This window comes from Ammodytes marinus (assembly GCF_949987685.1).
Source record: "Ammodytes marinus genome assembly, chromosome: 19".
NCBI lineage: Eukaryota > Metazoa > Chordata > Actinopteri > Uranoscopiformes > Ammodytidae > Ammodytes > Ammodytes marinus.
This window is the reverse complement of record NC_137223.1, coordinates 13,204,384-13,228,803: the sequence shown is the minus strand read 5'-3', so window position 1 is coordinate 13,228,803 and position 24,420 is coordinate 13,204,384. Positions and strand designations below refer to the sequence as shown.

The 24,420-nt window shown below is 42.0% G+C and overlaps 1 protein-coding gene across 1 annotated transcript in view; it reads left to right on the top strand.

Moving 5' to 3' along the window:
• esrrgb (estrogen-related receptor gamma b) overlaps positions 1-21,437 on the top strand; it is a gene marked incomplete at both ends in the record, with an annotated part of 35,835 nt that extends 14,398 nt beyond the window's left edge. The window contains 5 exons of the mRNA XM_080048169.1: positions 756-872; positions 10,247-10,357; positions 12,216-12,377; positions 18,302-18,571; positions 21,193-21,437. Of these exons, the coding sequence (XP_079904295.1) occupies positions 756-872; positions 10,247-10,357; positions 12,216-12,377; positions 18,302-18,571; positions 21,193-21,437 (905 nt within the window). The remainder of the gene's footprint in view (positions 1-755; positions 873-10,246; positions 10,358-12,215; positions 12,378-18,301; positions 18,572-21,192) is intronic.
• Between the last annotated feature and the right edge of the window lie 2,983 nt (positions 21,438-24,420).

Genomic DNA, 24,420 nt, shown 5'->3' with positions numbered 1-24,420 from the left:
AGCGTAATGATCCCAAAAACTAAAAAATGTGCTAACCGGAACCGGGTGTCGGGTGAGAAAGACAGGCAGTGGCTACATGGCAGCAGACTCAATAAGTCTGCATTTCTGGCTTTTTTTGGACCCGAGTGATTAAATTGCATAGGAAATATTTCCATAGTGAGCCAACCATGCAGCGTCGAGACAGGCTTGAATAATACATTGAGCTTTTGCTACATGATATGGGAGCCTTAGATTAGCGAGTCTCACAGAAGCTCTTGGTCTTTACTGGAGGACATTATGCGTCCATCTCGTAGCCCTTGTGTTGTTGAGAGAGAGGGCAGCCTTCCCATCATCCTCTAGGTGAAGAAGGATGGGCTGGATGGGGTCATGGTGAGCATAGCAGAGAGGACGCTCTGCATTAATGAAGCTAATTTATCTGGGGGTGGGGCTCCAGGGCGGGGAGGTGCCTTTTACATGTCCCATCAAAATGCCACTAAACCCTCCTCTTCTGCAGGAGTGTCACACGAGGTCACCTTGGGACAGGTGTGTGTGTGTGTGTGTGTGTGTGTGTGTGTGTGTGTGTGTGTGTGTGTGTGTGTGTGTGTGTGTGTGTGTGTGTGTGTGTGTGTGTGTGTGTGTGTGTGTGTGTGTGTGTGTGTGTGTGTGTGTGTGTGTGTGTGTCATTCCATAACTAATTCCTCCTAATTGCTGATGTGTACCCTTTGCGCTTCCATAATAAATTACATGCTTTTTGTTTTGTTTTTTATCCTCTGCAGGTAATATTGAGTACAGCTGTCCGGCCACCAATGAGTGTGAGATCACTAAGAGGAGACGCAAGTCGTGCCAGGCCTGCCGCTTCATGAAATGTCTTAAAGTTGGCATGTTGAAAGAAGGTGAGCGCTGATCTTCGTTCGTACAAGCATTTTCAATAGTTCACCTTGGTCATCCCGCTTCGAAACGTGGGAGGAATATTTCAGTATTTTGTGACATTTGATAGATACATTTATCAATAATCGTTCTTATTCAACGAAATAATGATGGTAATAAAAAGAAAAAGATTGCTGTCAATAGCTAATATTTTCTGATTGCTATGTATAATATAATTTAAATACTTTACAATGTGACTAAAAAGTATTCAATATTTTGTATCTAAGTTTAGTGTTGATCTAAAAGCTAACGCATAAAGGCATATTAAATAGGTTTTTTTTTAAAGAAAACGGCTATCTCTCTCTTATGCTCAGGTGTAAAATGTCAGAATTTTGAACATATGTATAGGCAGACTTAGATCAGCTGGCACAAGATAGCTGTTTGACAGTGTAAATGGGGGCTAGAAAAACGGCCAGTGATCAGATATTAAAGGGCGTCTGTGGCCCCGGGGACATCACCCGCAAGCCTTACTCACCTCTCCTGGCCCGCTGAGCCTCTCAGTGTGTTTAATTCAGACGAGTAGGAAAAAGCTGCTGAGTTGAATGTTCCTACCAAGACTGACTGAGAAGTGTAACAGTACTCTTGAAAAGCACAGGCTGTTCCCCCCCGAGACTTTCCCTCTCCCCTGGGCTTTGGGTGTCTCTCTGCTGCACACACACACACTCTCGCTCTCTCTCTCTCTCCCTCTCTGTCTGTCTGTCTCTCTTCCCCTCTCTTGCCTGGCATATTGATCCACTAAATGCTTTCCGAACATCCCACCTCACTTCCTGCATGTGTTGTTTCTCCTCCAGCGAGAGAGACCTCTGGGACTACAGAGGGAAAATCTAGCCCATAGATTTTTTTATTTATTTTTTCTTCAAGGAAAGGTTCTTTTTGTTTTGTTTATTTTGCATTTGTAGGTTTAGATTGAATACATATTCCACAATAGTGCATAGAGTCTAGCTCCAAGTGAAGCCTTTTTTAGGGAATATTATAATACCAAGTTCTGAAGTGGGACTTCACAGTAAAACCAGACCTCCAAAATGCCTTGTGCCATTTGTTCCTAATATGACCCCCATTGTCATTATATTTCTTGCCTTTCTTTATATATTTTGTTTGTAACACGACGGGCGGAAATAACAGTAATGTGGGGTGTATCTGAATATTTACAGTTGTTCTACTAGTTGGTGAAACCATTTAAATAAAATCAGAGATGGCACATAGACTTGTACAATAGGAACCTTTCCATTCACAATGTTGCCCTTTTTTTATTTTGCATAAATTATTTGATGCATACGTCTTATTTTGGCTCTAACTTACCATCTCTTAAACACCAGTGTTTTTTATTTTGTTGTTGAACTACAGTACGTGTCATGTTCTTCACTGACACCATTTATTTTACTGGAGTTTCAGATCCTTTTAAATCAGGGGGTTCTCAAACTGTGAGGTGCACAGGGAGATATGTGAGGCAAATATATTATATGAGGTGAAAGTGACAGGTGAATGCTATTCTTCACAAAACAACTGGAGGTTAGCTATTGTTAGCTACTCCTTCCCCGAGTCATAACTCAATCAAACCTATACACACCGACATGATTCACATATTTTGGGATAGGGTGTGTGACTAAAAGTCTCCAACGATTTCTTTCATCCCGGGACGCCTTTTGCAAGTCAACATTCATACATCTGCTCGAAAATCAAAGAAACAAAACGTATTATAGATCCCTATAACTCTAGAGCTTTCCTGAGAATTATCACAAGTTTTCCTCTGTGCCAAAAGTGCTCCAGTGATAGTGTTCTGTACACCCATGGGTACATTCCAGACAGAATCTGCTAATGTCTAATGTGGCATACTTTTAATGGTGCCAATTTGCCAAAATGTGAACAAATATGTGCGCTAAAAAGGGGCGAGTTGTAGGCCACATTTAACTAACTGGCTAATTCCTCACTGACATTCTCCCAAAGCATGATGGAAACTGTAGTTCCAGAACTTGGAGCACAAGTATCTACCAAATTAAATAAGAAAAAATAATAAGTGTGACAAAATCTAAATATTATAATTTGTATCATATTGCAATAGCCTATAATTCAAATACAACAATGTATTGTATCCCAGTTTGGAGACAAATTACACCAGGTTGAGTGCTGGATTCAATCCCGCTGCCATCATCACCGATTGTATAATATAAAGCCCAATTTAAAAGGTTGCACGTAAATTATTTGTTTATAAGCTCCACTTAGAGACACTACAGGGATACATCTCCTAAAATACAATCATGGTTATACAGTTTGTTGTGTTCCGCTAGCACCAAACACCTCTCATAATAGCAGGCAGCAGCAGTTAACTGCGATCTTTGGTTGCAACACATGATTGTATGTCAGGCTCTTGGTTGTCTTCCACCTAAACAGCTTCACTATGTACTGATGTAGCTGTGTTTGTTCATCTCAGAATGATGGGTCATCTGTTGTATTGCCATTACAATACTATTTATACATGCGCCCCACTCTTGATGTCTTCATCCTGGCCCAAATATCTCTCGCCGCGGCTTTGACCCTCAGCCAGAGAAAACAACGTTGCTTTAGAAATAAAGCTGAAACTATTAGCGTGTGCTTAGAGGCGAAACAGCGGGGTATTGTCTGTGGCGGGCCGAGCTAAGCCCTCTCCATGTGGACAGTGTGTGTGTGTGTGTGTGTGTGTGTGTGTGCGTGTGTGTGTGTGTGTGTGTGTGTGTGTGTGTGTGTGTGTGTGTGTGTGTGTGTGTGTGTGTGTGTGTGTGTGTGTGTGTGTGTGTGTGTGTGTGTGTCCGCCCTGCCGCTCTTGAGACGCAGCATCACAGCCACCTCGACATGTGGCACAGTGGGTGATTCTCTGAAAGTGATGGCATTCAATTAAAAGGAAAAAGGACATTTAATCGTGGCGTAGCACCGTGCCGTGGCCTCTCACAGACTTGGAGGGGCTTTGATCATGGAATCAGTGGGGGGACTGCGGCTTGCCCTACTTTATGTAATGAGATCACTGTATAACAAGTGGCCATGGGCCGGTCATGGAAAAGGAATAATCACATAGTGTCATGTGAACGCAGGTGTCATGTACAAAGCAAGTTGTTTTTTCTTGAGATATTTTTTCTATTTTAAAATGTATTCAACAGCTTATAACTATACAAATATTGTTCACAATATTAACAATCAATCATTATTATTTTCTCCAAGAATTATTTTCACCAGAGCTCACATACAAACATTCCCTGTGCATGACATCACAAAGTTATCTATTGACTTGATACAGTGCGGCACTATCATAAGTAATGCCTCGCCCCTGCAGTAGATGTTGAGAGAACTTATACGATGCGCCGTTCTAAAAGTGTATAATATTTCCACCAGGACCCTCTAAGCCTCCACTCTGAGCATGCCATCCTGAGTGATAAAGTGCCAGCTGCCACAGTTATAGACCAGTAGCATTGGTGTGCATGGGGAAACCCCTCCTCCCTGTAACACCTGCCGCTAATCAGCTGACTTCAGTTCTTCAAGCCCCGGGGTCGGTGGCTTCAGGTGTGTGTTTTTTTACCAGATCAGGTACAAATAACTCAACACCTGAAGAAGCAGCTCAACAAACGTTAGCAAAAAGCAGGGGAATCAAAATATGTTTTTAAATAAAACTAAAATTGTGCACTTTATACTTTTTTTAGGATTAGACTAAAATAAAGGGTGTGCTTTTGGTCATGTGTCTTGATACACCTTAGGAGAGTTGAGATGTGAGCGACCAGTTTTTGAAGAAAGTAATTTTTTATATCTTGTATCTGAGAGGGCAAATCAAATAGACTCATGGGGGGAAATATTGTAGATGATGGGGCTTCTTTCCAGATCTGGCTTTGTTTGATTTGCCACAGCTGAGAGCGAGTGGACGAGCTGGGTGGAGTGGAAGGTATAGCGGCAGCCAGGGCGACCGTTTGAGGAAACCAGCCTCGCTCTGTGACCCCTTAAATGTCCAGCTGAGGGCTGATAAAAGGTCACAGGTCGAGTGGAAAAAACTCTTACGTAATTACAACTCGTGGAAGGTATGGTGTCAGTCCCTACTGCCAGGAGTCAGTGCCCGCAGCTAATGGCAGCGCTAATAACCCCATAGCATTACTGTATGGTGTTAAATGATGCAAGAGTTCAGGGGGACTGAATTAGCTTCTTCTTTGTGACATGAGACATGGAAGATTTATTTTTAGCTTCTTTTTTTTGTAGTTTCTGTGCTGCAACAAAATCTGCGTAGGTCTTTGATCAAGTAATCAAATCGCTGTGTTCACAAATTAGCAAAAGTATGTCCTGCTGAAACAGAAGCCTGTAGGCCTATACTGAATTTCTGTCACAGCGAAGATTATTGTCAAATTATTGAAGATGCTTCAGCCTTTGCTCTTCTGAAGTCAGTGCCTGTGCCGGTATTGGTGTTTTTTTTCTGTTGCGTATTCCTTTGCTTGTGGGGTATTTTCTGACACCGCTGTAATGTTGTGGACGAATTCAAGCTGCCAGACTATTTTGGCAACCCACACCGCTGTCTCGCCCCTTCGCCCGACCACAGAGATAGAGATCAGCAGTCTTTCCTGAGCGAGACCTGGCTACCGGGGGGGGGGGGTTACGTTACGGCCTTATTTTCCTCAGGCACATACACAAAAGATTAGTAAAGCCCTATCCAATATCACACACTGTCAGGTCCCTTTACCAATCAATAGACTCATATCGGAAACCAATCCATACGCTAAGATTACATCATCAAAATTAATATATAGCAAAAGTATTCACTGTATTGGTGCCCTTTTTTAAAGCCTCAGCCGCTGGTACATTTGAACAGCTACGTCAACAAAACCAGGTTCAGTTTAGCCTGTTTGGCTTTTACATCTGTGGATTCAAAGGGAGTTAAACTGTGAAGAAATAACGCCCAACGTCTCCCCGCCACCTGATTTTGCCCTGTACTTGCAATGTTGTACTGTGCCTTGTTTGCTTTTGAGGGTGTCAGAGTGTCTTGACAGACTGCGGCTTGAGAGTGAGCGCCCACCCAGCGCCTCTGCACTGGCTTGTCCTCGCTGTCTGGCAGGTGATAGATCAGACACGGAGGCTAACATGTGTTCCTCTGAAGAAGGGGGGATTTAGCGAAGTGCTGACCTCTTTACGACCCTCGGCTACACGCACTCGACTCACAGCGCTCACATTCATGTACACACACATGCCACAAATGTATATCACCCACTGACAAGTGACGGGGAATCGGACCTTGAGGTACACCACGTTTTGCTTGCCCACACCCTTCTTCTTCATCCCTTTCAAATTCACCCCACAACACGCAAGAATTTCCGTGCATGAAAAAAAAATAACACAAACGGGAACGCCTGCTTGAACAAGGCCAATACACCCGGGGATCCTGAATCGACCCGGGAGCCATCTTCTTCGGGCTGTACAGATGTTTTCGATTACAGGCACATCTTGTGGTCAGCGTGGTTCTGTAATGCACAGTAATACCCCTCGTGGACACGCCGGCTCAGAATTATGAAAAGTGTAAAACATGATAAAGAGAGGGATGACAGTGTGTGCGGTTATGGGAGAACAACTTCAGCTTTGTCTTGTCAGCCCATTGGGGGCTAGAGCAGGTGCGACGCCATCGTGATACACCCCCCAACCGCCCCCCCTCCTCCTCCTCTCTGTGTCCCTTGCCCATTTTCCTCTACCCACCCTCTGTCTGTCTATCCAGCCCACCAAGAGTCTGTACTGTAGTGGCAAACCAATGCTGTCCAATGCCTGTAGCTTCAGGCCCTCAGGAGTATAGCAGTAGAAGGGCAAGGTCCCCGTGCCTTGTAAAGGGTGAGCGACAGGGAGGGGGCGCACGCTCGCATCCCTCTGATTCTTCCCAGCTCAAATAGGGAGCGCCTAATCTCTCTTTGGCAGCGTTAGCCAGCCAGCCAGTTCTGACACATTCTCTAGAAAGAAGCGCCTCTGACAGGTGAGGGGCTGAAAATAGTTGCGTGAGATACATACACACGCACATGTGCATATAGTAACACACAAGCTTGATACACACTGCATGAGCCACGTGCACATTTGTGTGATGAAACTCGTTTCCTTTAGAGCTTCTTCAGAATAGAATGGATGAGTCTTGCGTATATTGATACACTTTGTAAAGCCTTTTGTTTGGGACTTTTTTTTAAATAATATTCATTCTAATAATTATTTTATTTTTGATAGTTTTTGCTCCAATTTCCTACTTTCCACTTCATTTTGTCAACGTCCTAGCTGAATTCATTCATGGAGTCAGTACTTTGTTGGGTTACAATAGTTACATGCTATTATAACAAAACTAACGCATGGTGGGTATTTTATAGAGTGGTATCTTTTTAGATGTATTCATTGTTTAATAAATTGTATATTTTAGGCAAACCAATTGATGAAATAAAAAAAGGATTCATTATTTCCCCACCAAAATTTCCCCCACGGCATGAAGAAGGCACATTTACTCCATTTTGGGTGTTTGCAATTAATTACATTTTCTGATTTTGATAACAGTCTTAAGAATGAATAAATTCAAGCAGTAACAAAACATTATTTGAATTGTGTGGTGTGACTGGCTACAACCCCGGCTGTATGATTTTGAAATTGTTGTTTTATAGGGAGATGGGGGCAAGGACTTTAATACATAAGTAAATAAATACAAACATGAAAGTATAAAAATAAATACATACTACACATACACACAGTGGCCGCAACATAAAGGAAAATGCAGTCACTTCAGGCAGGAACGTGCTTTAAGGTTGCACAAGTCAATAAAGATATTGAATGTGAAAGGAAAGCCGGGGTCAGGTGGCCGTAAAGATTGCTCCTATGCAAACATGCCTCATCGTCTTTCCACACCAATGTACACACACACACACATTCAGAGAGAGGGAGAGGGAGAGAGGATGGACTGTCAGACAGTATCTTTGTGTCCCAGGCCAGCTCTCTCATAGTCTGCATTGCAAGTTATGAGCACACTGTACTGTGCTGTTTGATCTTACCAAGCTCATAACATTCAGCACACACACTCATACCACCTCTCTCATTCTCCACACTCTTCTGCCCCATAACCTCACTCTCCTGCATCCATATTTGGGCAGACACAGTTTATAAAGGTCCAGTCACCGTAAAAAAATAAAAAGTAAACAAAAAGGATCTGGATGCCTTAAAGAGGATCTCCGAGCCGCCTGAGCACTCCTCCCCCCCCCCCCCCCCCACCACTACCACCAGTTATAGGCTCTCTCACCACCGAGACACGAGGTCGCCTCTGGACCCCGATTGTCTTGAAGTATAGAGGCTGCTGTGGTTTTGGGCCTGAGGTGTGGAATGCGGTGCTGACGATGACACCAATCACCCCCCCCCCCCCTCCAAGTCCTCCACAAGGGGCCTCATCCAGCTGTCTTGTTGTGGTCAGATTCTCAGTACTGTGCCGTATCACATGGGAGAGGAGATAATCCGGCACTGGTGGGATCAGGCTCAGGCTGGGACACAGACAGACAGACAGGGGCTGACAGGGAGGAGATGTACACCCGATGCTGAAAGAGAGAGAGAAAGTGAGGGGAAAGAAAAACAGAGATCTTGCAGAAAACTGATACATTCAGCCAAAAAGAAGCAGCTTGTCCCTTCTTATTCCCCCGACCCTGCTGCTCTTCAGCATGATCTAACCCTGTATTCCCCCCCCCCCCTGTCATTCTCTCTGCCCTCCTGCTTTTGGGTCTCTGCCGTTTGCAGCGCAGCTAAGCTGTAAACTGAAACTGGTTAGCGCTGAGCTCTTAATTCTTGTCAGCGTCTATTAATTATGGGCCAGTTGGATGTTCCAGTTCAAACAGCCCCCGCAGATTTTGGAATTCTAACTCCGGCTGTTTGGTCACTTGTCGCTTTTCGCAGCCATGCACATGACCCTGTGCGTGTGTGTGTGTGTGTGTGTGTGTGTGTGTGTGTGTGTGTGTGTGTGTGTGTGTGTGTGTGTGTGTGTGCGTGCTTGTTTGCGTGTGTGCGTGCGTGCGTGCGTGTGTGGTGGCTGCATCAATTCTGTCACTTAGTCTGAAGTTCGTAAATTTAGAGTAGGCTATACATCTGCTAATATGTGTTTGCGATTTTAAAAAAAGCTTCTTGTTGTGAAAGCCTTCACTAACTGCATATCCCTGTGTTAGGCCTATGTCTGCTATTGATTAGATAGAAGCTATTGAATTGATTTAATATCTGGAGTTCAGGCGCACAGCTTCCTGAAGCACTATTTATAATTTTAAATTTACCTTAACCAAGAGTAATGGTATGAATAACTACTAAGGCTGTCACAAACCCACTTCCTAGCCGCCTAACTGACTAATTAAAACCGCATCCACATGTGTTCAAAGAACAAGAAGTCTATTTGCAAGGCTTATTGATTACTTTAAGGCGTACAAATGGAAAGCTGTGTTAGGAGAGGGGCTCTCGATTTAGCTTCAATCTGCCAGGCATAAAATGATCTCACTGTGTTTGCTGGGAAGAATGAGCTCCCTCTGGGCACGCTGGGTAATTAGGTTAGTGGATAGTCGGTGTCAGGAAATTGAAAGACCATCCTAATCGGATTCTTTTGTTTCCAGGGGAATCAAAGGAATTTATACGAGTCACTTGGAAATCTCACACGACTCAATTCCACTTGACCATGTAAAACCTGTTTGCTCTCCCTCAATGCTCAAACAACTTTTAATACGGGAGTGTAAATCCAGCACATAAGGTGCATGTGATGTAGCCTGTGTCCTCTGAGATGCCTTTCAAGATAATCCCAGATACCTCCGTTTGTATACTAACTACATACTTACTCTCTCCCATCTGTAACGAGGAGGTATTGAACAAGGCCTCTTTCAGTTAAAAGGTCTAAAAAATGGAGGAAACTCAGTAGTCCCATGGTATTTGCAAATATGATACAGGAATTCATATGACTAAATTATTTTAAAAAGGCTTCTTCCTTAGTATCCTTGGTGTCCCATTTAAAATTCTGAATCAGAAGAAGCCCTGTATTGGTCAAAGATATGTTTGTATTTTTATGTCTTCAGTTCAACACTTTGAAATAATTGATTTTTAGGATTTATGAATCTGAATAGATAAAAGCGCTATTATCATTAGAAGTAATATTAACTGTAGATGTAATAGCATACAATTGGCTATGTGGCATTTGAACCACATCTAATGTGACTTTTACGTTGCTATAAATGTTGCAACTGGGAGGAGATGGGGCTCTTTTCTCAAATAAATTCTGTTACATTCTATTCTGCTAAATAATCAATAGGTGGCATGCACTGTTTAAAGTGCCTTTTGATCATATGCCATTTACACACTTGTGATATTTTTGCAGGTGTGCGTCTGGACCGGGTGAGAGGGGGGAGACAGAAGTACAAACGGAGGCTGGACGCAGAGAATGGCGGCTACCTCGGCCTCTCCATTCCCCCTCCAGCCAAAAAGCCATGTGAGTCCCACAGTTTGCTTTTGTTTTTTATTTCCAACTTAGCTGAATATAGGCAGCCAAGTCACATATTGGGACATTTAAAGAAACGTCCGGGACATGAAATATTGCTATAAGAAATGTGTTCATTTGGGGGATTGCTTGTGGCTCAGTCCTCATCGTAGCATTGTGTAATACACCGTATATTTCTTATAATCTGCTTTTTTAATACATTAGCTAAAGAAATACTTCACCAATACGGAACCGGCATTCTATCATTATAAAATCGCTATTATAATATAATGAATGAGGTTTTTCTTCCGTCAGTCTTTCCTCAGTCTTCCCTTGGCCCAGCTGTCCTGTTAATCCTAACCCTACATTTTTACTAATGTGATGTCACACTAGTAAAATGTAGGGTTAGACAGTGAGACCATAAAACACTCTTTCTGCCTTTTCTCAGGCATTTTTTTAAAAAAATTGCACATTTATACTGCATAGGATCTCAGAGTTCAATACACCTTCATATTCCCACCGGTGAAGTAGGTCTTTAATGCGGTCACCTGCAGGGCCGCCGCTCCCTATACGCAGAGTACGCAGACTGCGTAGGGCACCAAGTTCCTGGGGGGGGCACCCCAAAAAAAAAAGAAATTATAATTTTTTTATTTATTTTTTTTTTTTTTTTTAATTAAAAAGGAAAAAGAGATGGTCCGGGGCCCCCCCAAAATAGTTTTTTTTTTTCAAAGTTCATGATAATCATTACATTACAAAAAATATATAAATTAGTTATGAACAGGCCCATCGTTGTTTTTTCTTAATTGTGTAACCTATCCAGGGGTGGATTACTGCACAGGCACACCGGGCACAGGCCCAGGGGCCCAAGGGCTCAGGGGGGCCCTTAGCCAGAGATACTGATAGTAACTTTTCATGTTGCATAGTCAAAGAGCTCAGTCACTCATGTCAATAACAGGGTCCAAAAAGGAATAGCCTAAATATAAATACTCATTAAAATGTAACAAGATAGAAATCATCATGGGCCCCTCAACTAGTAGGGGAGAAATACAAAAGAAAGTTAAAAACAACAGCATTAGTAGCTCTGTCTAAGGGGGTTGAAGGCCCCCTCACACATACACAAATAAACTTTATATGTGTGAATTCTAAATTGTTCATATCCACCCTTTATTTGTTGAAATGGGCCCCTCCATCATAGAACATGGGTCTGCAGACCAATCTACTGTTTTTACAGTTGCAGAGTAAAGAGTGCTACCTGTTTAAGAAAAATCTGAAAAATAATGTTCCTTCTGCATCTCAGGATTTGATATCTCTCTAGTCTCTAAAATTTCCTCACAAAGTGCACCAGATTGATGCATTTTACTTTAAAAAGGTAAACAAAATTCCACCCACCCCCCAACAATACCACAAAATCCTGTGGGAAACACTGACTTCCTTAATATGTTTTTGCCATTAATTGTATGTATCCGTGTAGAAAATTCAGTGTACCTGACTGGATAGGGACAAGTGGGGGGCCCTTTAAGAGTGTAAGCCCAGGGGCCCATTATCTCATAATCAGTCTATGATCCTATCACTCAATTCCTTTGCAAAGGCAGTTTTTTCACAAGTTAAGCTGTTCTTTCTGTTAGTAAATGCTGGCAAATGTGCCAAAAAGCAGTCGCAGAGATCTTGCAAGGGCAAAAAAAATTCGCTCGCGCCCGGGTGTTTTTTTTTTTTGGTGGGGTGGGGGGGGGGGGGGGGGGGCATCACTGACAATTTCTGCTTAGGGCACCCAAAAGCGTAGCAGCGGCCCTGGTCACCTGAACCCCTTTTTCACTCTGTCCTCTCTTCTAACTCTCCATTTCTGCATGGGTCCGTCCCTTCTTCCTTTCAGTGACAAAGATCGTTTCCCATCTGTTGGTGGTGGAGCCAGAGAAGATCTACGCCATGCCTGACCCCACCATGCCCGACGGAGACATCAAGGCCCTGACCACGCTGTGCGACTTGGCCGATCGCGAACTGGTGGTCATCATCGGCTGGGCAAAACATATCCCAGGTAGAGACACATGATGTGACTGCTTATTAATGGCTGTGTTGTCTGGAATTTTTCAGAATCGGTTATTTTTTTAGATTTGACATTTGGACAATTTCAAGCCCTTGAAACGTCAAAATTGACTTCATTTTTTCAATTGTTAGAAAATTAACTGTTACAAGTGTAGGATTATCGAACTTGTTGTTTTTGTTGCAAAATCATGTTGATACCTTGTACTTTAATTTGCTCGAGTGAATACAGCATGAGATTACTGAAGTAGTTCACTGACTGTTGAACACACATAAACACCCCCCTACCCCTACGCACACACACATGCACACGCGCGCGCACACACACACACACACACACACACACACACACACACACAGGATAATTAACATCTGCTACTCATCTGCACATAAGGGAGAAGCTAGTCCCATATTCTAAAATCTAATCAATAAAGAGCAGCTGAAACCTTTGATTTGACTGGGTAGGGTGGGAGAGTCTGTGGGGGGGGGTTGGGGGTATCCGCCCCTATGTCAATGTATTCCATTTCAATCCCAGACTTAAAGAAAGCAATCCTCTTACTTACTTAAGTAGACTACACAGGGCCTATTGTAAAATTGATTTATTTAGGGAGATACTGATGGATTTCCCCCGTCCTTGTTGACAAATTCTTAAATAAGAGTTGTTATGTAAATGTTCTTGAGATCTTATTTTCTTTTCATCTCTATCAGTTGAAACAGACACTCTGGGCCACAGTATGTTTAAAGGGAGCCTGCAGGTCGAAGTCAAAGTAGATACATATCATTGATCCAGTCGAGTGTAGTATGAACAAATGTGCACATGTGATCAATTCAACAGATTTGCTTTCAGTGTAGCGCCGCAACAAATAATATCGTATTATTAATTCACTTTTTAATTATTTCTTCTCAATTGTTTTAAATTAAATTCAACATAATTAGTCAGTTCAAAGACCAACAGAAACTCTCAGAACACAATAATGTCTCAAAGAGGCTTTTTTATTTATCGCCAACAGTGCTAAACTCATATATTACATTTACAATAACAAAACAAAGCAGCAAATCCTCACAATTTAGAATGGAAAATGTTTGGCAAATATCAAAATAATAAAAAAAAATCTACTGTAATTCGATATCTTGCATGCGTTGACATTTGCACAGCCACAGTGGAGCTGAAGCGCTGGGGGTATGAGGAGTGGATGCTGCACAGGGGGGCATCACTGCCCTGATACGATGCATATGAGGTGATAGCTACAATCAAATCCTTTTAATTGAATCATAGCTACAAGGCCGCAGAAATTAATTCAAAAAATGTACATGCAGCCATATTTTTTTGGCCCTTCATATGTTACATTATCTAAGTATACCTATTGATCTTGCTGTGAAGATGTAAATCCAAGCCTGCCAGTGTTATTAAAGGGGCATGTGACACTCTGGAGACATTTTACTCTAGGCTACCGGGTCAGAATGTCACCAAGTAACGATTAAGACAAAAGGGGTCCCTACAGTTTAACAGTCCACTCCCACCATTACACTCATAGCCCACTGAGCAAATGGCCTTAACGATGAGGTAATAAGAGTCATTACTGCACATCGCACCATTAATGGGAAAGTCCTTCAACATCCAGATGTGGAGAGCCGTGAGGGAAACATGCAATAGCTTTTCTGTTGTCATTTTAAAGGCTTAAATATGGTGAATGGCTGGGCAACTAACTATGAATTACTCAAATGTGCATACGTTTGACTTTAAATGTGACCACAAATATTTTTACCAAATATAAAATAAAAACATGTTTTTTCCTCTGTGTTTGTATCAGAGCATGTTTTTTTGTTTTTTGTTTTTTTAATATATCTTGTAGGTGTTTTAAGTTACCTTTATTTGGCAGTTGAAGGGCAGAGAGTGCATGGTGGAAATGGGTGAGAGAGAGAGGGGGGATGACCTGCAGTAAAAAACTGCCCAGGTCGGATCCGAACCCAGGTACGCTGCGACAAAGACTGAGCCTATGTTTTACGCACTCTACCCACTACACCACATGGGGCACCCATTTAGCAGAGCATTGTTGGAGAGGATGGCTGCTGCTCATCACCAGACGGCCATTGAGTGTATGTTTTGAAATAGATTCGTAGGCCGGTTTTCACGGGTCAGAGGTGGCCCCCTAATTTGTGCAGCTGTTAACACACACCCGCCATCACCACCGACATGTAACTGCAAATAACATGTAGATTTATATTCCAGGCAAAGCGTTCGGCGCCCTCTGGTATTTGGTGTTCACTTCAGTTTAGCTCATCGCTTTCTTCTTCTTCTTTTTTCCTGCCACTCACACACAGACTCTCTAACATCATATCTTTCACACACACACACACACACACACACACACACACACACACACACTCTGGCTTCCTTGTTCTCTTGTTCCCCTGGCTCCCCCCCTCCTACTCCTCCTGCTCATATAGGGCCCTCTAGTCTCATTATTACCTCTGTCTTTTTATTAGGCCCATTAGGGCTCTTAGGAGGCCTGTAATGATACTAAATGAATAGAGAGTGAACTGCTGTCTGTTTTAGACCTAGCTCTCAATGACAGCTTCAAGCTTCACTGCCAACCACTCAGTCTCTTCAATGTACTAAATAGGGATTCAAGTACTTATCTGATCTGTACCTGTGCTGTTGTAGAGTCACATCACCTTTCTTCTCTACAAACAATCACTAACATCTGCCTGTATACCTGTTTATAGAAATAGACAATGGTTTAATGTTAATTTATATGGAGCAGAAAGTGTAACATGGAGATGTACAGTAGAAGTTTACAACCATAAACAGTTTTTTTTTCAGCAACAGAAACACTTTGCTTAAGTTTTGTGAGTGATGTGGTTTTAGTTAGATGTTAATAAAGTTAACACATCCTGACCTGTGTGCGGAGGCCTCCTGGAGCTCTTAAGAAAAGATAGACTTTTTGTTCGGCAATAACATATTTGTTGATTGACACACAGGCTACAGACCAACAGGGTTGAATTCAGATCTGTGGTGCATTGTTTGTGTTTTTATATTGGGTTAGATAATCTCTTAAATGTACATATTTTATGCACTTAAGTTGCCTTTAAATCACACATTAAAAACTGTACATTGATTTTTATTTCATTTTACATAGGATAACCCATAAAATGAAGGCATAAGGTTACAACCTTTCCATCTTTTACGCAGTTTGACTGCCAGCATATAAACTTAGGATGTCTCCTTTACTGCTTTCTGCATTTATACTGGACGACAGAAGATAGATACAAAGTGTTAACCTGTGTTTTTTTTTCTTGTTTCTGTTCATGCCATCAAAGAGGCATGAAAACTACAGAGACGTAGAGACATTATCGAGTTTGCTCAATATTGTGTCATGTTTGGTCAAACGGCAGTAAATCAGAAGGGTGAAATATTGATATTTCATCAGGGGGAATGGCCCTCCACAGCGACACTTAACTCAGCCACCTCCGGGCTACGCACCTGAAGCTCCAGGGCCGACCCCCGGGGAGCCAGGAAGTCACTCTATCGCTTCAGTAAATTGAGTGGAAGAAGAAAAAAAATACAGTCAGGGTAAAAGAAAGGAATGATGACGAAAAGGATGAGATAGCTGGAGCAGGTGACAGGGCTTTTTTACAAAATTGTTAAGAAAAGAAGTATTGCAAACAGATGGGAAAACATGAGAGTAGAAATGGCGCCACAAGCAAACAAGGTAATATAAAACAGTTTATTAATGCCTTTTGGTTATATGTATGAGAGGTTTTGATGAATTAAACAATCATTTTGGGCACACTTTTATGTCAAACATTGCTCCTTTTACAGTTTTTCCATTTGGCTTTAGACACAAGTACGGTCAGTGATCCTCTATTATGCTAAATATATCTTACAGGATTAGACCTCTTCATTTTCTTTTAAAAATGTATTGCCTGAAGAGTGAATTCATGAGTCCCGGATGCTGCCTACAGTATCTACATCCAGTTGACCCGCAGTCCCCCCCCCACCCCCCACCCCACACCCACTAAACTTGTACCGGATGTCCTCAATCAGCTGTCTGTTTGTCAGATCTGAGGCTTCGATCGATCCCCCTTTCGCATTTGGTGGACTGATTACAATCTACTAATCAATGACACCCCCAGCACTCTTTTCTCTCTCCCTCATTCCCTCTCTCCCCGTCGCTTCTCTATTTGCTTGATAAGAACCATCCCGAGGACCTCCTTTTAAGTCAACCTGCCCCGTTCCCATCCATACAACCTCAGATTTAAGTAAGCAGAGTGGTGGGTTCAAGGCCCTGGTCAATACCCTCAATCACCTCTCTATTCACTATAGAGTAGTGAAAGGTATTGTGGCGCTTGAGGGTCCTTTCAGATGTCCGTCTGTTTGATGTGTGTGTGTGTGTGTGTGTGTGTGTGTGTGTGTGTGTGTGTGTGTGTGTGTGTGTGTGTGTGTGTGTGTGTGTGTGTGTGTGTGTGTGTGTGTGTGTGTGTGTGTGTGTGTGTGTGTGTGTGTGTGTGTGTGTGTGTGTGTGTGTGTGTGTGTGTGTGTGTGTGTGTGTGTGCGTGCGTGTGTGTCTGATAGTGAAGAGAGTTGACGGTTCGACCTCAAGATCTTGGATAAATTGTTACGCCGGGTTCAGACGAATGAAAACAAGAGACAAAAGAATCAAGGTGTTTATCGAGTATAATATGTTTGTCCTGGACCTCACCTTTAGTATAATACCTCTAGGCACAGAAGAGATATTCAGTAATAGTGTTTACGAATAACATGGACATTCAGATCAGTGTGAGCAAACAATACAACTTTTCTGCAGATACTTTATAACCCAAAGGTGAACTTGTTTTCATGAGAGCAATATCTGAAGTTGCTTTCAATTCCTTACTCTGTCAATTAGTCATGTGACTTTACAAGAAAAGTATGAATGAACACAAATAATATAGGTACATAACATGAAATAACATTACTACCAATAGCTTACCCAAAGCAACCTCTCCACAGATGCAGGTATTGTAGCGCTTTGCTAAAAAGTTGATAAGTGGACCTTAATATTAGGATGTATTTATCTGTTTTATTATTTATTTTTGGTCAAATTACAACAATTTTTTCATAATTAGTTTTTCACAAATTAAGTATTTAAACTGGTGAATCTATACATTTACTGTATACAGTTATGGATGTCCCTTAATAGTTTCTCAGTAAATGTACAGTCGGACCTTTGCATATCCATCCTTTTTCAGATGTTCTTGTTATTTTAGAGCAAATGTAGTCCACTCCCAAAGGGCTTCAGATATTACGCCCATTTTCAGGTGTAAATGCCTAATTATAAATCAAACGTGCCTTCATTTTCACTACCCTGATGAAGGGTCAATAGGCATAAAATACGGAAAGAAGTCAGTTTCATAATATGACAGATGTTGTCTCAAACCAAATAATGGTGGACTGCGGCCACTTTAATGATACATAATTTTTTTGTAACGTATTAGAATTAATTTAGATATATATCTTATTTGCGATGGCGTGAACAGGAGGATGTTATGTTTAGGAGTGGATTTGTCCCCACTATAAGCGGTGGTGTGTCTCATGTGCTCACTGGCTGCAGCAGGACTGACTGGTGACGGTTGATGGTTGAAACAGCTCCTGGCTCATGTTTCAAAGGACTCTGCTCTTGACTGATTTATATTCTTCCCTTAAGCCACCACATACAGTCATCGGCCTCTGTTTCATGTTGGGCTTCTCCGGGGGATTATAGAGCGTTGTATAAACAGGCCATAAAACATATGGAGGACCCGAGACGGCCAATTACGGTGCAGTGAGGTTAATGGGTTGATGTCATGATTTGTCATGTGGTTATACGGTCCCAGTGTCCAGCAATGAAAGTCCCAAAAAATAAGCTATTTCTTTTTATTTATTTATTTTTTCTGTAGGATTTTCCACTCTCTCGCTGGCAGACCAGATGAGTCTACTGCAGAGCGCCTGGATGGAGATCCTAGTGCTGAGCATTGTGTTCCGCTCGCTGCCCTGCGAGGATGAGATTGTGTACGCCGAGGACTACGTGGTGGACGAGGAGCAGGCCAGGATCTCAGGCCTGCTGGACCTGCACGTGGCCATCCTGCCGCTGGTCCGACGATACAAGAAGCTGCGCATGGAGAAGGAGGAGTTTGTCACGCTCAAAGCCATCGCCCTTGCCAACTCAGGTATATAGTTGACCTCCTCCTCAATCTCGCTGTTAGTCGGTATGAATGATGCAGTGCAGCCAAACATTGTTCAACCCACAGAACTGAATTTTAAATTGTACAAATGATACTAAAGTTAAATTGAAGGATACGTTTTAGGGAATGAATAGAATATTTTTCATTTGATTGTTTGGTTTTTTGGTTGTGTGTAAACACTATAGAGTCGATAGGAAGGTGGAATAAGATGATACACTATATATATATATATATATATATATATTTGGTGAAATAAGGAAGGTGACGGTGTCACAAGCTTGACAGGGAGGCACATCTCTATGTTAAATCTTAAATAGATCTCCAAAGTTGGCATTTAATTAAAGCAAACAAAGAAATAAAACAAAAAATGTCAAGTGATTGTCCATATCTGGTGGGCCGATCACCTCCACACAGAAGGATACCTGATAAGAAGGGACAAAAAGGTCAGAGGCATGGTTGTTTAATTTACCACTCCATGTGTGTGTGGGTGTGTGTGTGTCTATATTTTCATTTGTGTGAACGTGTGTGTGTGTGTGTGTGTGTGTGTGTGTGTGTGTGTGTGTGTGTGTGTGTGTGTGTGTGTGTGTGTGTGTGTGTGTGTGTGTGTGTGTGTGTGTGTGTGTGTGTGTGTGTGTGTGTGCGTGTGTGTGTGTGTATGACTGTCACATTGCGCTCTCATTCTCTCCATCTCCATAACAGTAGCTGCCAGCGCCACAGCCGAGGGAGATATATTTAGCATTTCATTAGGAAAACAGGGGCTGTCAATAAAATGTGTTAAGTGGAGTGGAATGAGCGTTGGGGAGCGACGGGCCTCGTTTGTTCCAATGTGAAGATGCCGCGTTCGTATCGACAGTTTGCTTTTCATGTGGCTGGGCCTGTCCCCCACTAATCAATGCCTGTTAGGAGTCTTTTCTCCTGCCTGACTGAAAAAAAATGAAAAATGCTGAGCCCAGAGCTTTAGTCTTCTGATGACAAACTCTCCAGTGGAGATAAGCAAAGAGAGAGAGAGAGAGGGAGGGAGGGAGAAAGGGAGGGAGTGGATGGAAAGACAGGGGTGTAAAGGTAAAGGGAGAAGTGTGAGAGAGGAAAGCAGGGGTTGAGAGGGAGGCTCATGGAGGGCGAAAGGGCAGCTTCGGCTCGTTTGAACACAGTCTCGGAGAGCTTCGGCTCCGGGGGTCCTGTGGGTGTGACAGCTGTGGAAATTCATGGCCATTGATTTTGTAATTAGCGGAGTATCGACGGGATTGACGCCAGGCTGCTGACGGATTACATGGAAATTGTTTCTTCAAAGTTAGTTTTGCATTCCGCCCCTACCCTCCTTCAGCACACACACACACACACACACACACACACACACACAAACGCCCTCCCTGTGCATTTACACACACTGACACACATTTGAAAACATATTCCTTTTTTCCCCTCTCCCCTCCTCTCTCTGCTTCAAACACCCACTACACACACACACACACATGCCCGCACCGCCAAACGAGGATCAGATCAGTATTAACATGAAGGTTTCAAATGGAGAGTGCTGGAACACATGTGCGGTCCACATAGCCTAGTTAATTTCCCAAGATAGAAACGCAATTTACACAGAAGGCGACTGGTAAAAGAGACTTAATCAGTCAGTTAGGAACATAATTAGCCTTGTACTTTCCTTTTTTTCTGCCTCATTTACATGTTTGTACACGGTCTTACTTCACTCCACAACTTTCACGACACATAGCAGAGCAGAGCTGATCTAATTCACTCACTCGCTTCAATCAGCAGCCTCGTCTGGTTTAGCTTTACTGATAAAGTGCGTTTAGGATGAGACGAGTACATCCTATTCTGTAAGATATACCAAAATGAATTGTTTGGATTCAATTGTAATATTGAATTGAATTTTTTTTATCTATCAGTTGATGAATTGTGGATATGATGCATCCACAGAGTAGACCTGACACAGTGAGTCTGTTTGGTGAAACTGGCTGAACCACTCCTCCACTAAAACACTCTGTCAGCTCGTCCTTTTGGAGGACAGGCCTGTTTTTTTCTGACTGGTGGACTTCCACATACAGAGCAGTTTTTAATAAGTCTCAACTGGTTTTATTTTAGTGCCTATACATAAGGGGGCCGACTGCTCTTTCTTATGGAAATGAAGGCCATCTGCCGCCATCATTCAGCTGAACGATATCCTAGTAATGCAGCCATCTGAATTCATTAGCAGGGGGAGGGGGGGTGTATGTGCTCCATGATACCGAAAGAGATGAATCTTTTTTTCCTGGCCCACCATATATTTATACAGACCTACAGTACCTCTCCCCTTCTCCCCAGAGTCCGGGCTACGGGTAGGCATTTATTTAAGGAGCGTCATTAACCACTAACAATAGAAAAACCTCTCTCCAAAATTGCATGTTTTCAAAGACCTGCTGTGGAACCTAAAGCCGCAAAACACCTATAGCTGTTGTTGTTGCAGCTGCAGATATGTATTTGGTTAAACTGCAGTTCAATAGAAAAAAAATTATGTTTCATTTAATGTTTTTAAAGCATGAAGAATAAAAATATATATATTTTCTTTTCTACTTCCCATAATCCTTCCCCCATCACCATCCTGGCTCCAGACTCCATGCACATAGAGAATATTGAGGCGGTCCAGAGGCTCCAGGATTCTCTCCACGAGGCACTGCAGGACTTTGAGGGCCCCCAGCACCCGGAGGACCCTCGGCGGGCGGGCAAGCTGCTCATGACCCTGCCTCTGCTCCGTCAGACCGCCACCAAGGCCGTTCAGCACTTCTACAGCATCAAAATGCAGGGCAAAGTCCCTATGCACAAACTATTCCTGGAGATGCTGGAGGCCAAGGCTTGACACCCGGGCCAGATGTTTGACAGACAGCTGCATCACCCAATGGGAGACGAGGGACAGCCCAATAAAATAAAAAAATCTAATTATGATATTAAAGATGGTGTGCCAATTGACTGTGAAAGAATGAAGCTTGGACTCCTGAATCAATTTAACACTTTTAAATGGTGATAAACGTAAAAGGGACTTTTATGGTTTTAAAAAAGGGTGAATATCAACCTGACATGGGATCATGCTGATGTGTATATATAAAGATGTTGTGTACAGAGATCAGGCAACCGAGGTCTTGTTATAACCAGAGACCAGTTGCTCTATATCACCTGAAGCTTCTGTGAATTTCTTTCTTATCTTATTTTCTTCTCCAAATGGAACGGTGTTAATATAAATGTCCTAAACAACTGTACGGCTACGTAGCCATATTCTGTGTTTTTTTTTTCTTTCATATTTTGTAATATGAGTTGTTCAAGCAATAGTCTCTAACTGGTCGACATATAATATGTGTACTGTATATTATGTGAAATTGCACTGGGCGGGGGGAGGGGGAGGGGGAGGGGGGGTTGTAAGACATATTCTTATATTCATCATCAAAGAAAGGGGTACCCGCCACGGGTATGTAAGATTCTCGATTTCCTCGTAATATATATTTACCTCGTAGTAGCTTCATCGACTCAGCGGTTATAGTCAACTTGGTGCTTTCAGAAGGACGATGGTTGGCCTGTGATCAGAGTTCACAAAGAGTTTGCACTAAGCATCTGTGAATAACGCGGCAATAATGGGTACTGTGCTAGCGAACTCTGGCCCGTAGCGCCTGAGTCTCAGTGTGTTTTTGCTCATAGTGACTAAATCCTCTCCTCACTCCTCTCTGTGTTCAGTGTCATACGCAAATATTGGCAACTACGCATACTGTGAAAAATACACATGATAAGCTATATTCTGTGCTGAGAATTTGTTATTCAAAGGGAACTATGGCTTGTTAAAAAAATATATATTTTAATTTGAAATACAGGTAAAGGAAGCAATAACAACATCTATTCAATTTAATGCAATCTAATCTGCTCTTGAATGCAACCCTGATGGCCCTGCAATAAACACTACCTTTGTGAAGTTCATAGCGTTCAGTTTGTGGTGGATAGGTGCTGATTCAACTCTGGTCATTTCTTGAGTCCATAGTTTGTGTTGGTGCTGTATTAGATTGCAATATATTGTATAGGTTTTGCCTTTTCTTTTATCCACCCGCCTTTGTTTAGGTTGTATTCTCAAACAAACATCAAGTGTCACTGTATTGATAGCATTCATTCCAATTTAGTTTTTCTTTTTGGTTTCTGGTCAAAGCCATGCGATGCCAAAGTCTGTGCGCGAGCCTCACGCATCTGAATGATCTTACAATCTGTATGATGATATATCATATGATCATATTTTGTTCCCAGTGTGGACTATAGGTTAAAATATTGTCTGTGGGAATTATTTCTACCCTTGTACGGCAGTGCCACATTTGAAACATTTTCCAAACTATATCACCGAGGCCAAAACAGCGAATGGAGACGATTTCACATAGCTGTTTCATTATAAGACGGCAGCCTTTTAAAAATGTTAAACACTGGAACTAAATAAAGATTGCTATAAGTTGATTAGTTGTAACAGTATAACGATATATTGACGCTTGTGTATCCGAGACAAACTTGAATTACCCTCTGAACTAAACCTCAACAACAATAATGGCAGAGTACATCAGAGCCCAGCATACGTATCACTGATGTTCTGTATCCTGGATAATATTTTGGTGCATCTTTAACGTATGCATTCAGACTGGTGCTGTTTGTACACTTTTACAAACACTGACACTGACACTGTACTAACTTAAGTTAATAAATCTGTATATTCCAGAAGTGATGGTAGAATGTTATAGTGCTATATCTACCCATTGTGAACCTGTTGCCAAATTATTCAAAGAAAGCAATCAGAATAATGTGATGCAGTTATCATGTTATGAGATCACAATAGTACAAGAGTAATCAGCTGCTCTTAGGGTTTTTAGTGAGCCAAATGTTGTTCCGTATGAACACTTTAAAGAAGTAGTTTCTTCCAAGTGTCAAGTGCCATTCGCTTTGAGAAGAAAACCTTAAGCAGAGCGACCAGTTAATACAGTCATAGGCCAGAGACACTATTGATTCACTGTAATGCAATGCATAGATAATTATAACCCAGTACAGTAGATAATACAATTCCCATGATGCACTTCCCTAAATGTGTAACCAGCTAATCCATCCTCAGTAAATGTGAGGGATGTACCACCTCTGTACAGTAGCAAACCAAAGCGTAAAGTCTTCAAATACTTTAAAATGAAACGCGTAACTAGTAAAACTGCATTTTGAGCCGGCCATTGATCGTGATTGTTTTAGGAATGTGCTGAATATGGATGTTATTTAAAGTGGATAATTACCGACTATAACTTTATTCTGCTATTAATTTTGAGCATCCTCTAAACCTACAATGGTGGAGAGAACCGCTCAACAAGATGAAATACTTTCATGTTTTTTTGGTCAGTCAATACATTAATTGATTAAACACCAGTCGCTTTGTCAATTTGATACTGTGTGAAGTATCACCTTGTAGAGAAAGAAATTAAACCAATATTTGAAAAAAAAACGTATTGCTGATAATTGTTAACCAACTTCCCCCTTCTTCTCAAATGAATCTAAGAAAATAAAAGAAAAATGCTTAATTTATTTTCAGAGTACTAAAAACGGTTCTACTTGCATCCAATTAATTCTAATTGTCTCCTAAGCCGAAATTCTCAATAGAAATGGAGCAATTAAATTTCTGCTTTGGCTCTACCTTTGGGACAAGGGACGTTTTTATTTCGGCTGACTGTGGGGAGGGTTTGTCAAAAACCTTTACAAAGGCGATTTCATGGATGTCTGTAATAGTTTAAAAACCAAGCGATCACTGGGCTATGCAAGGCAAATATGGCCACCTATGTTCCTTGTGT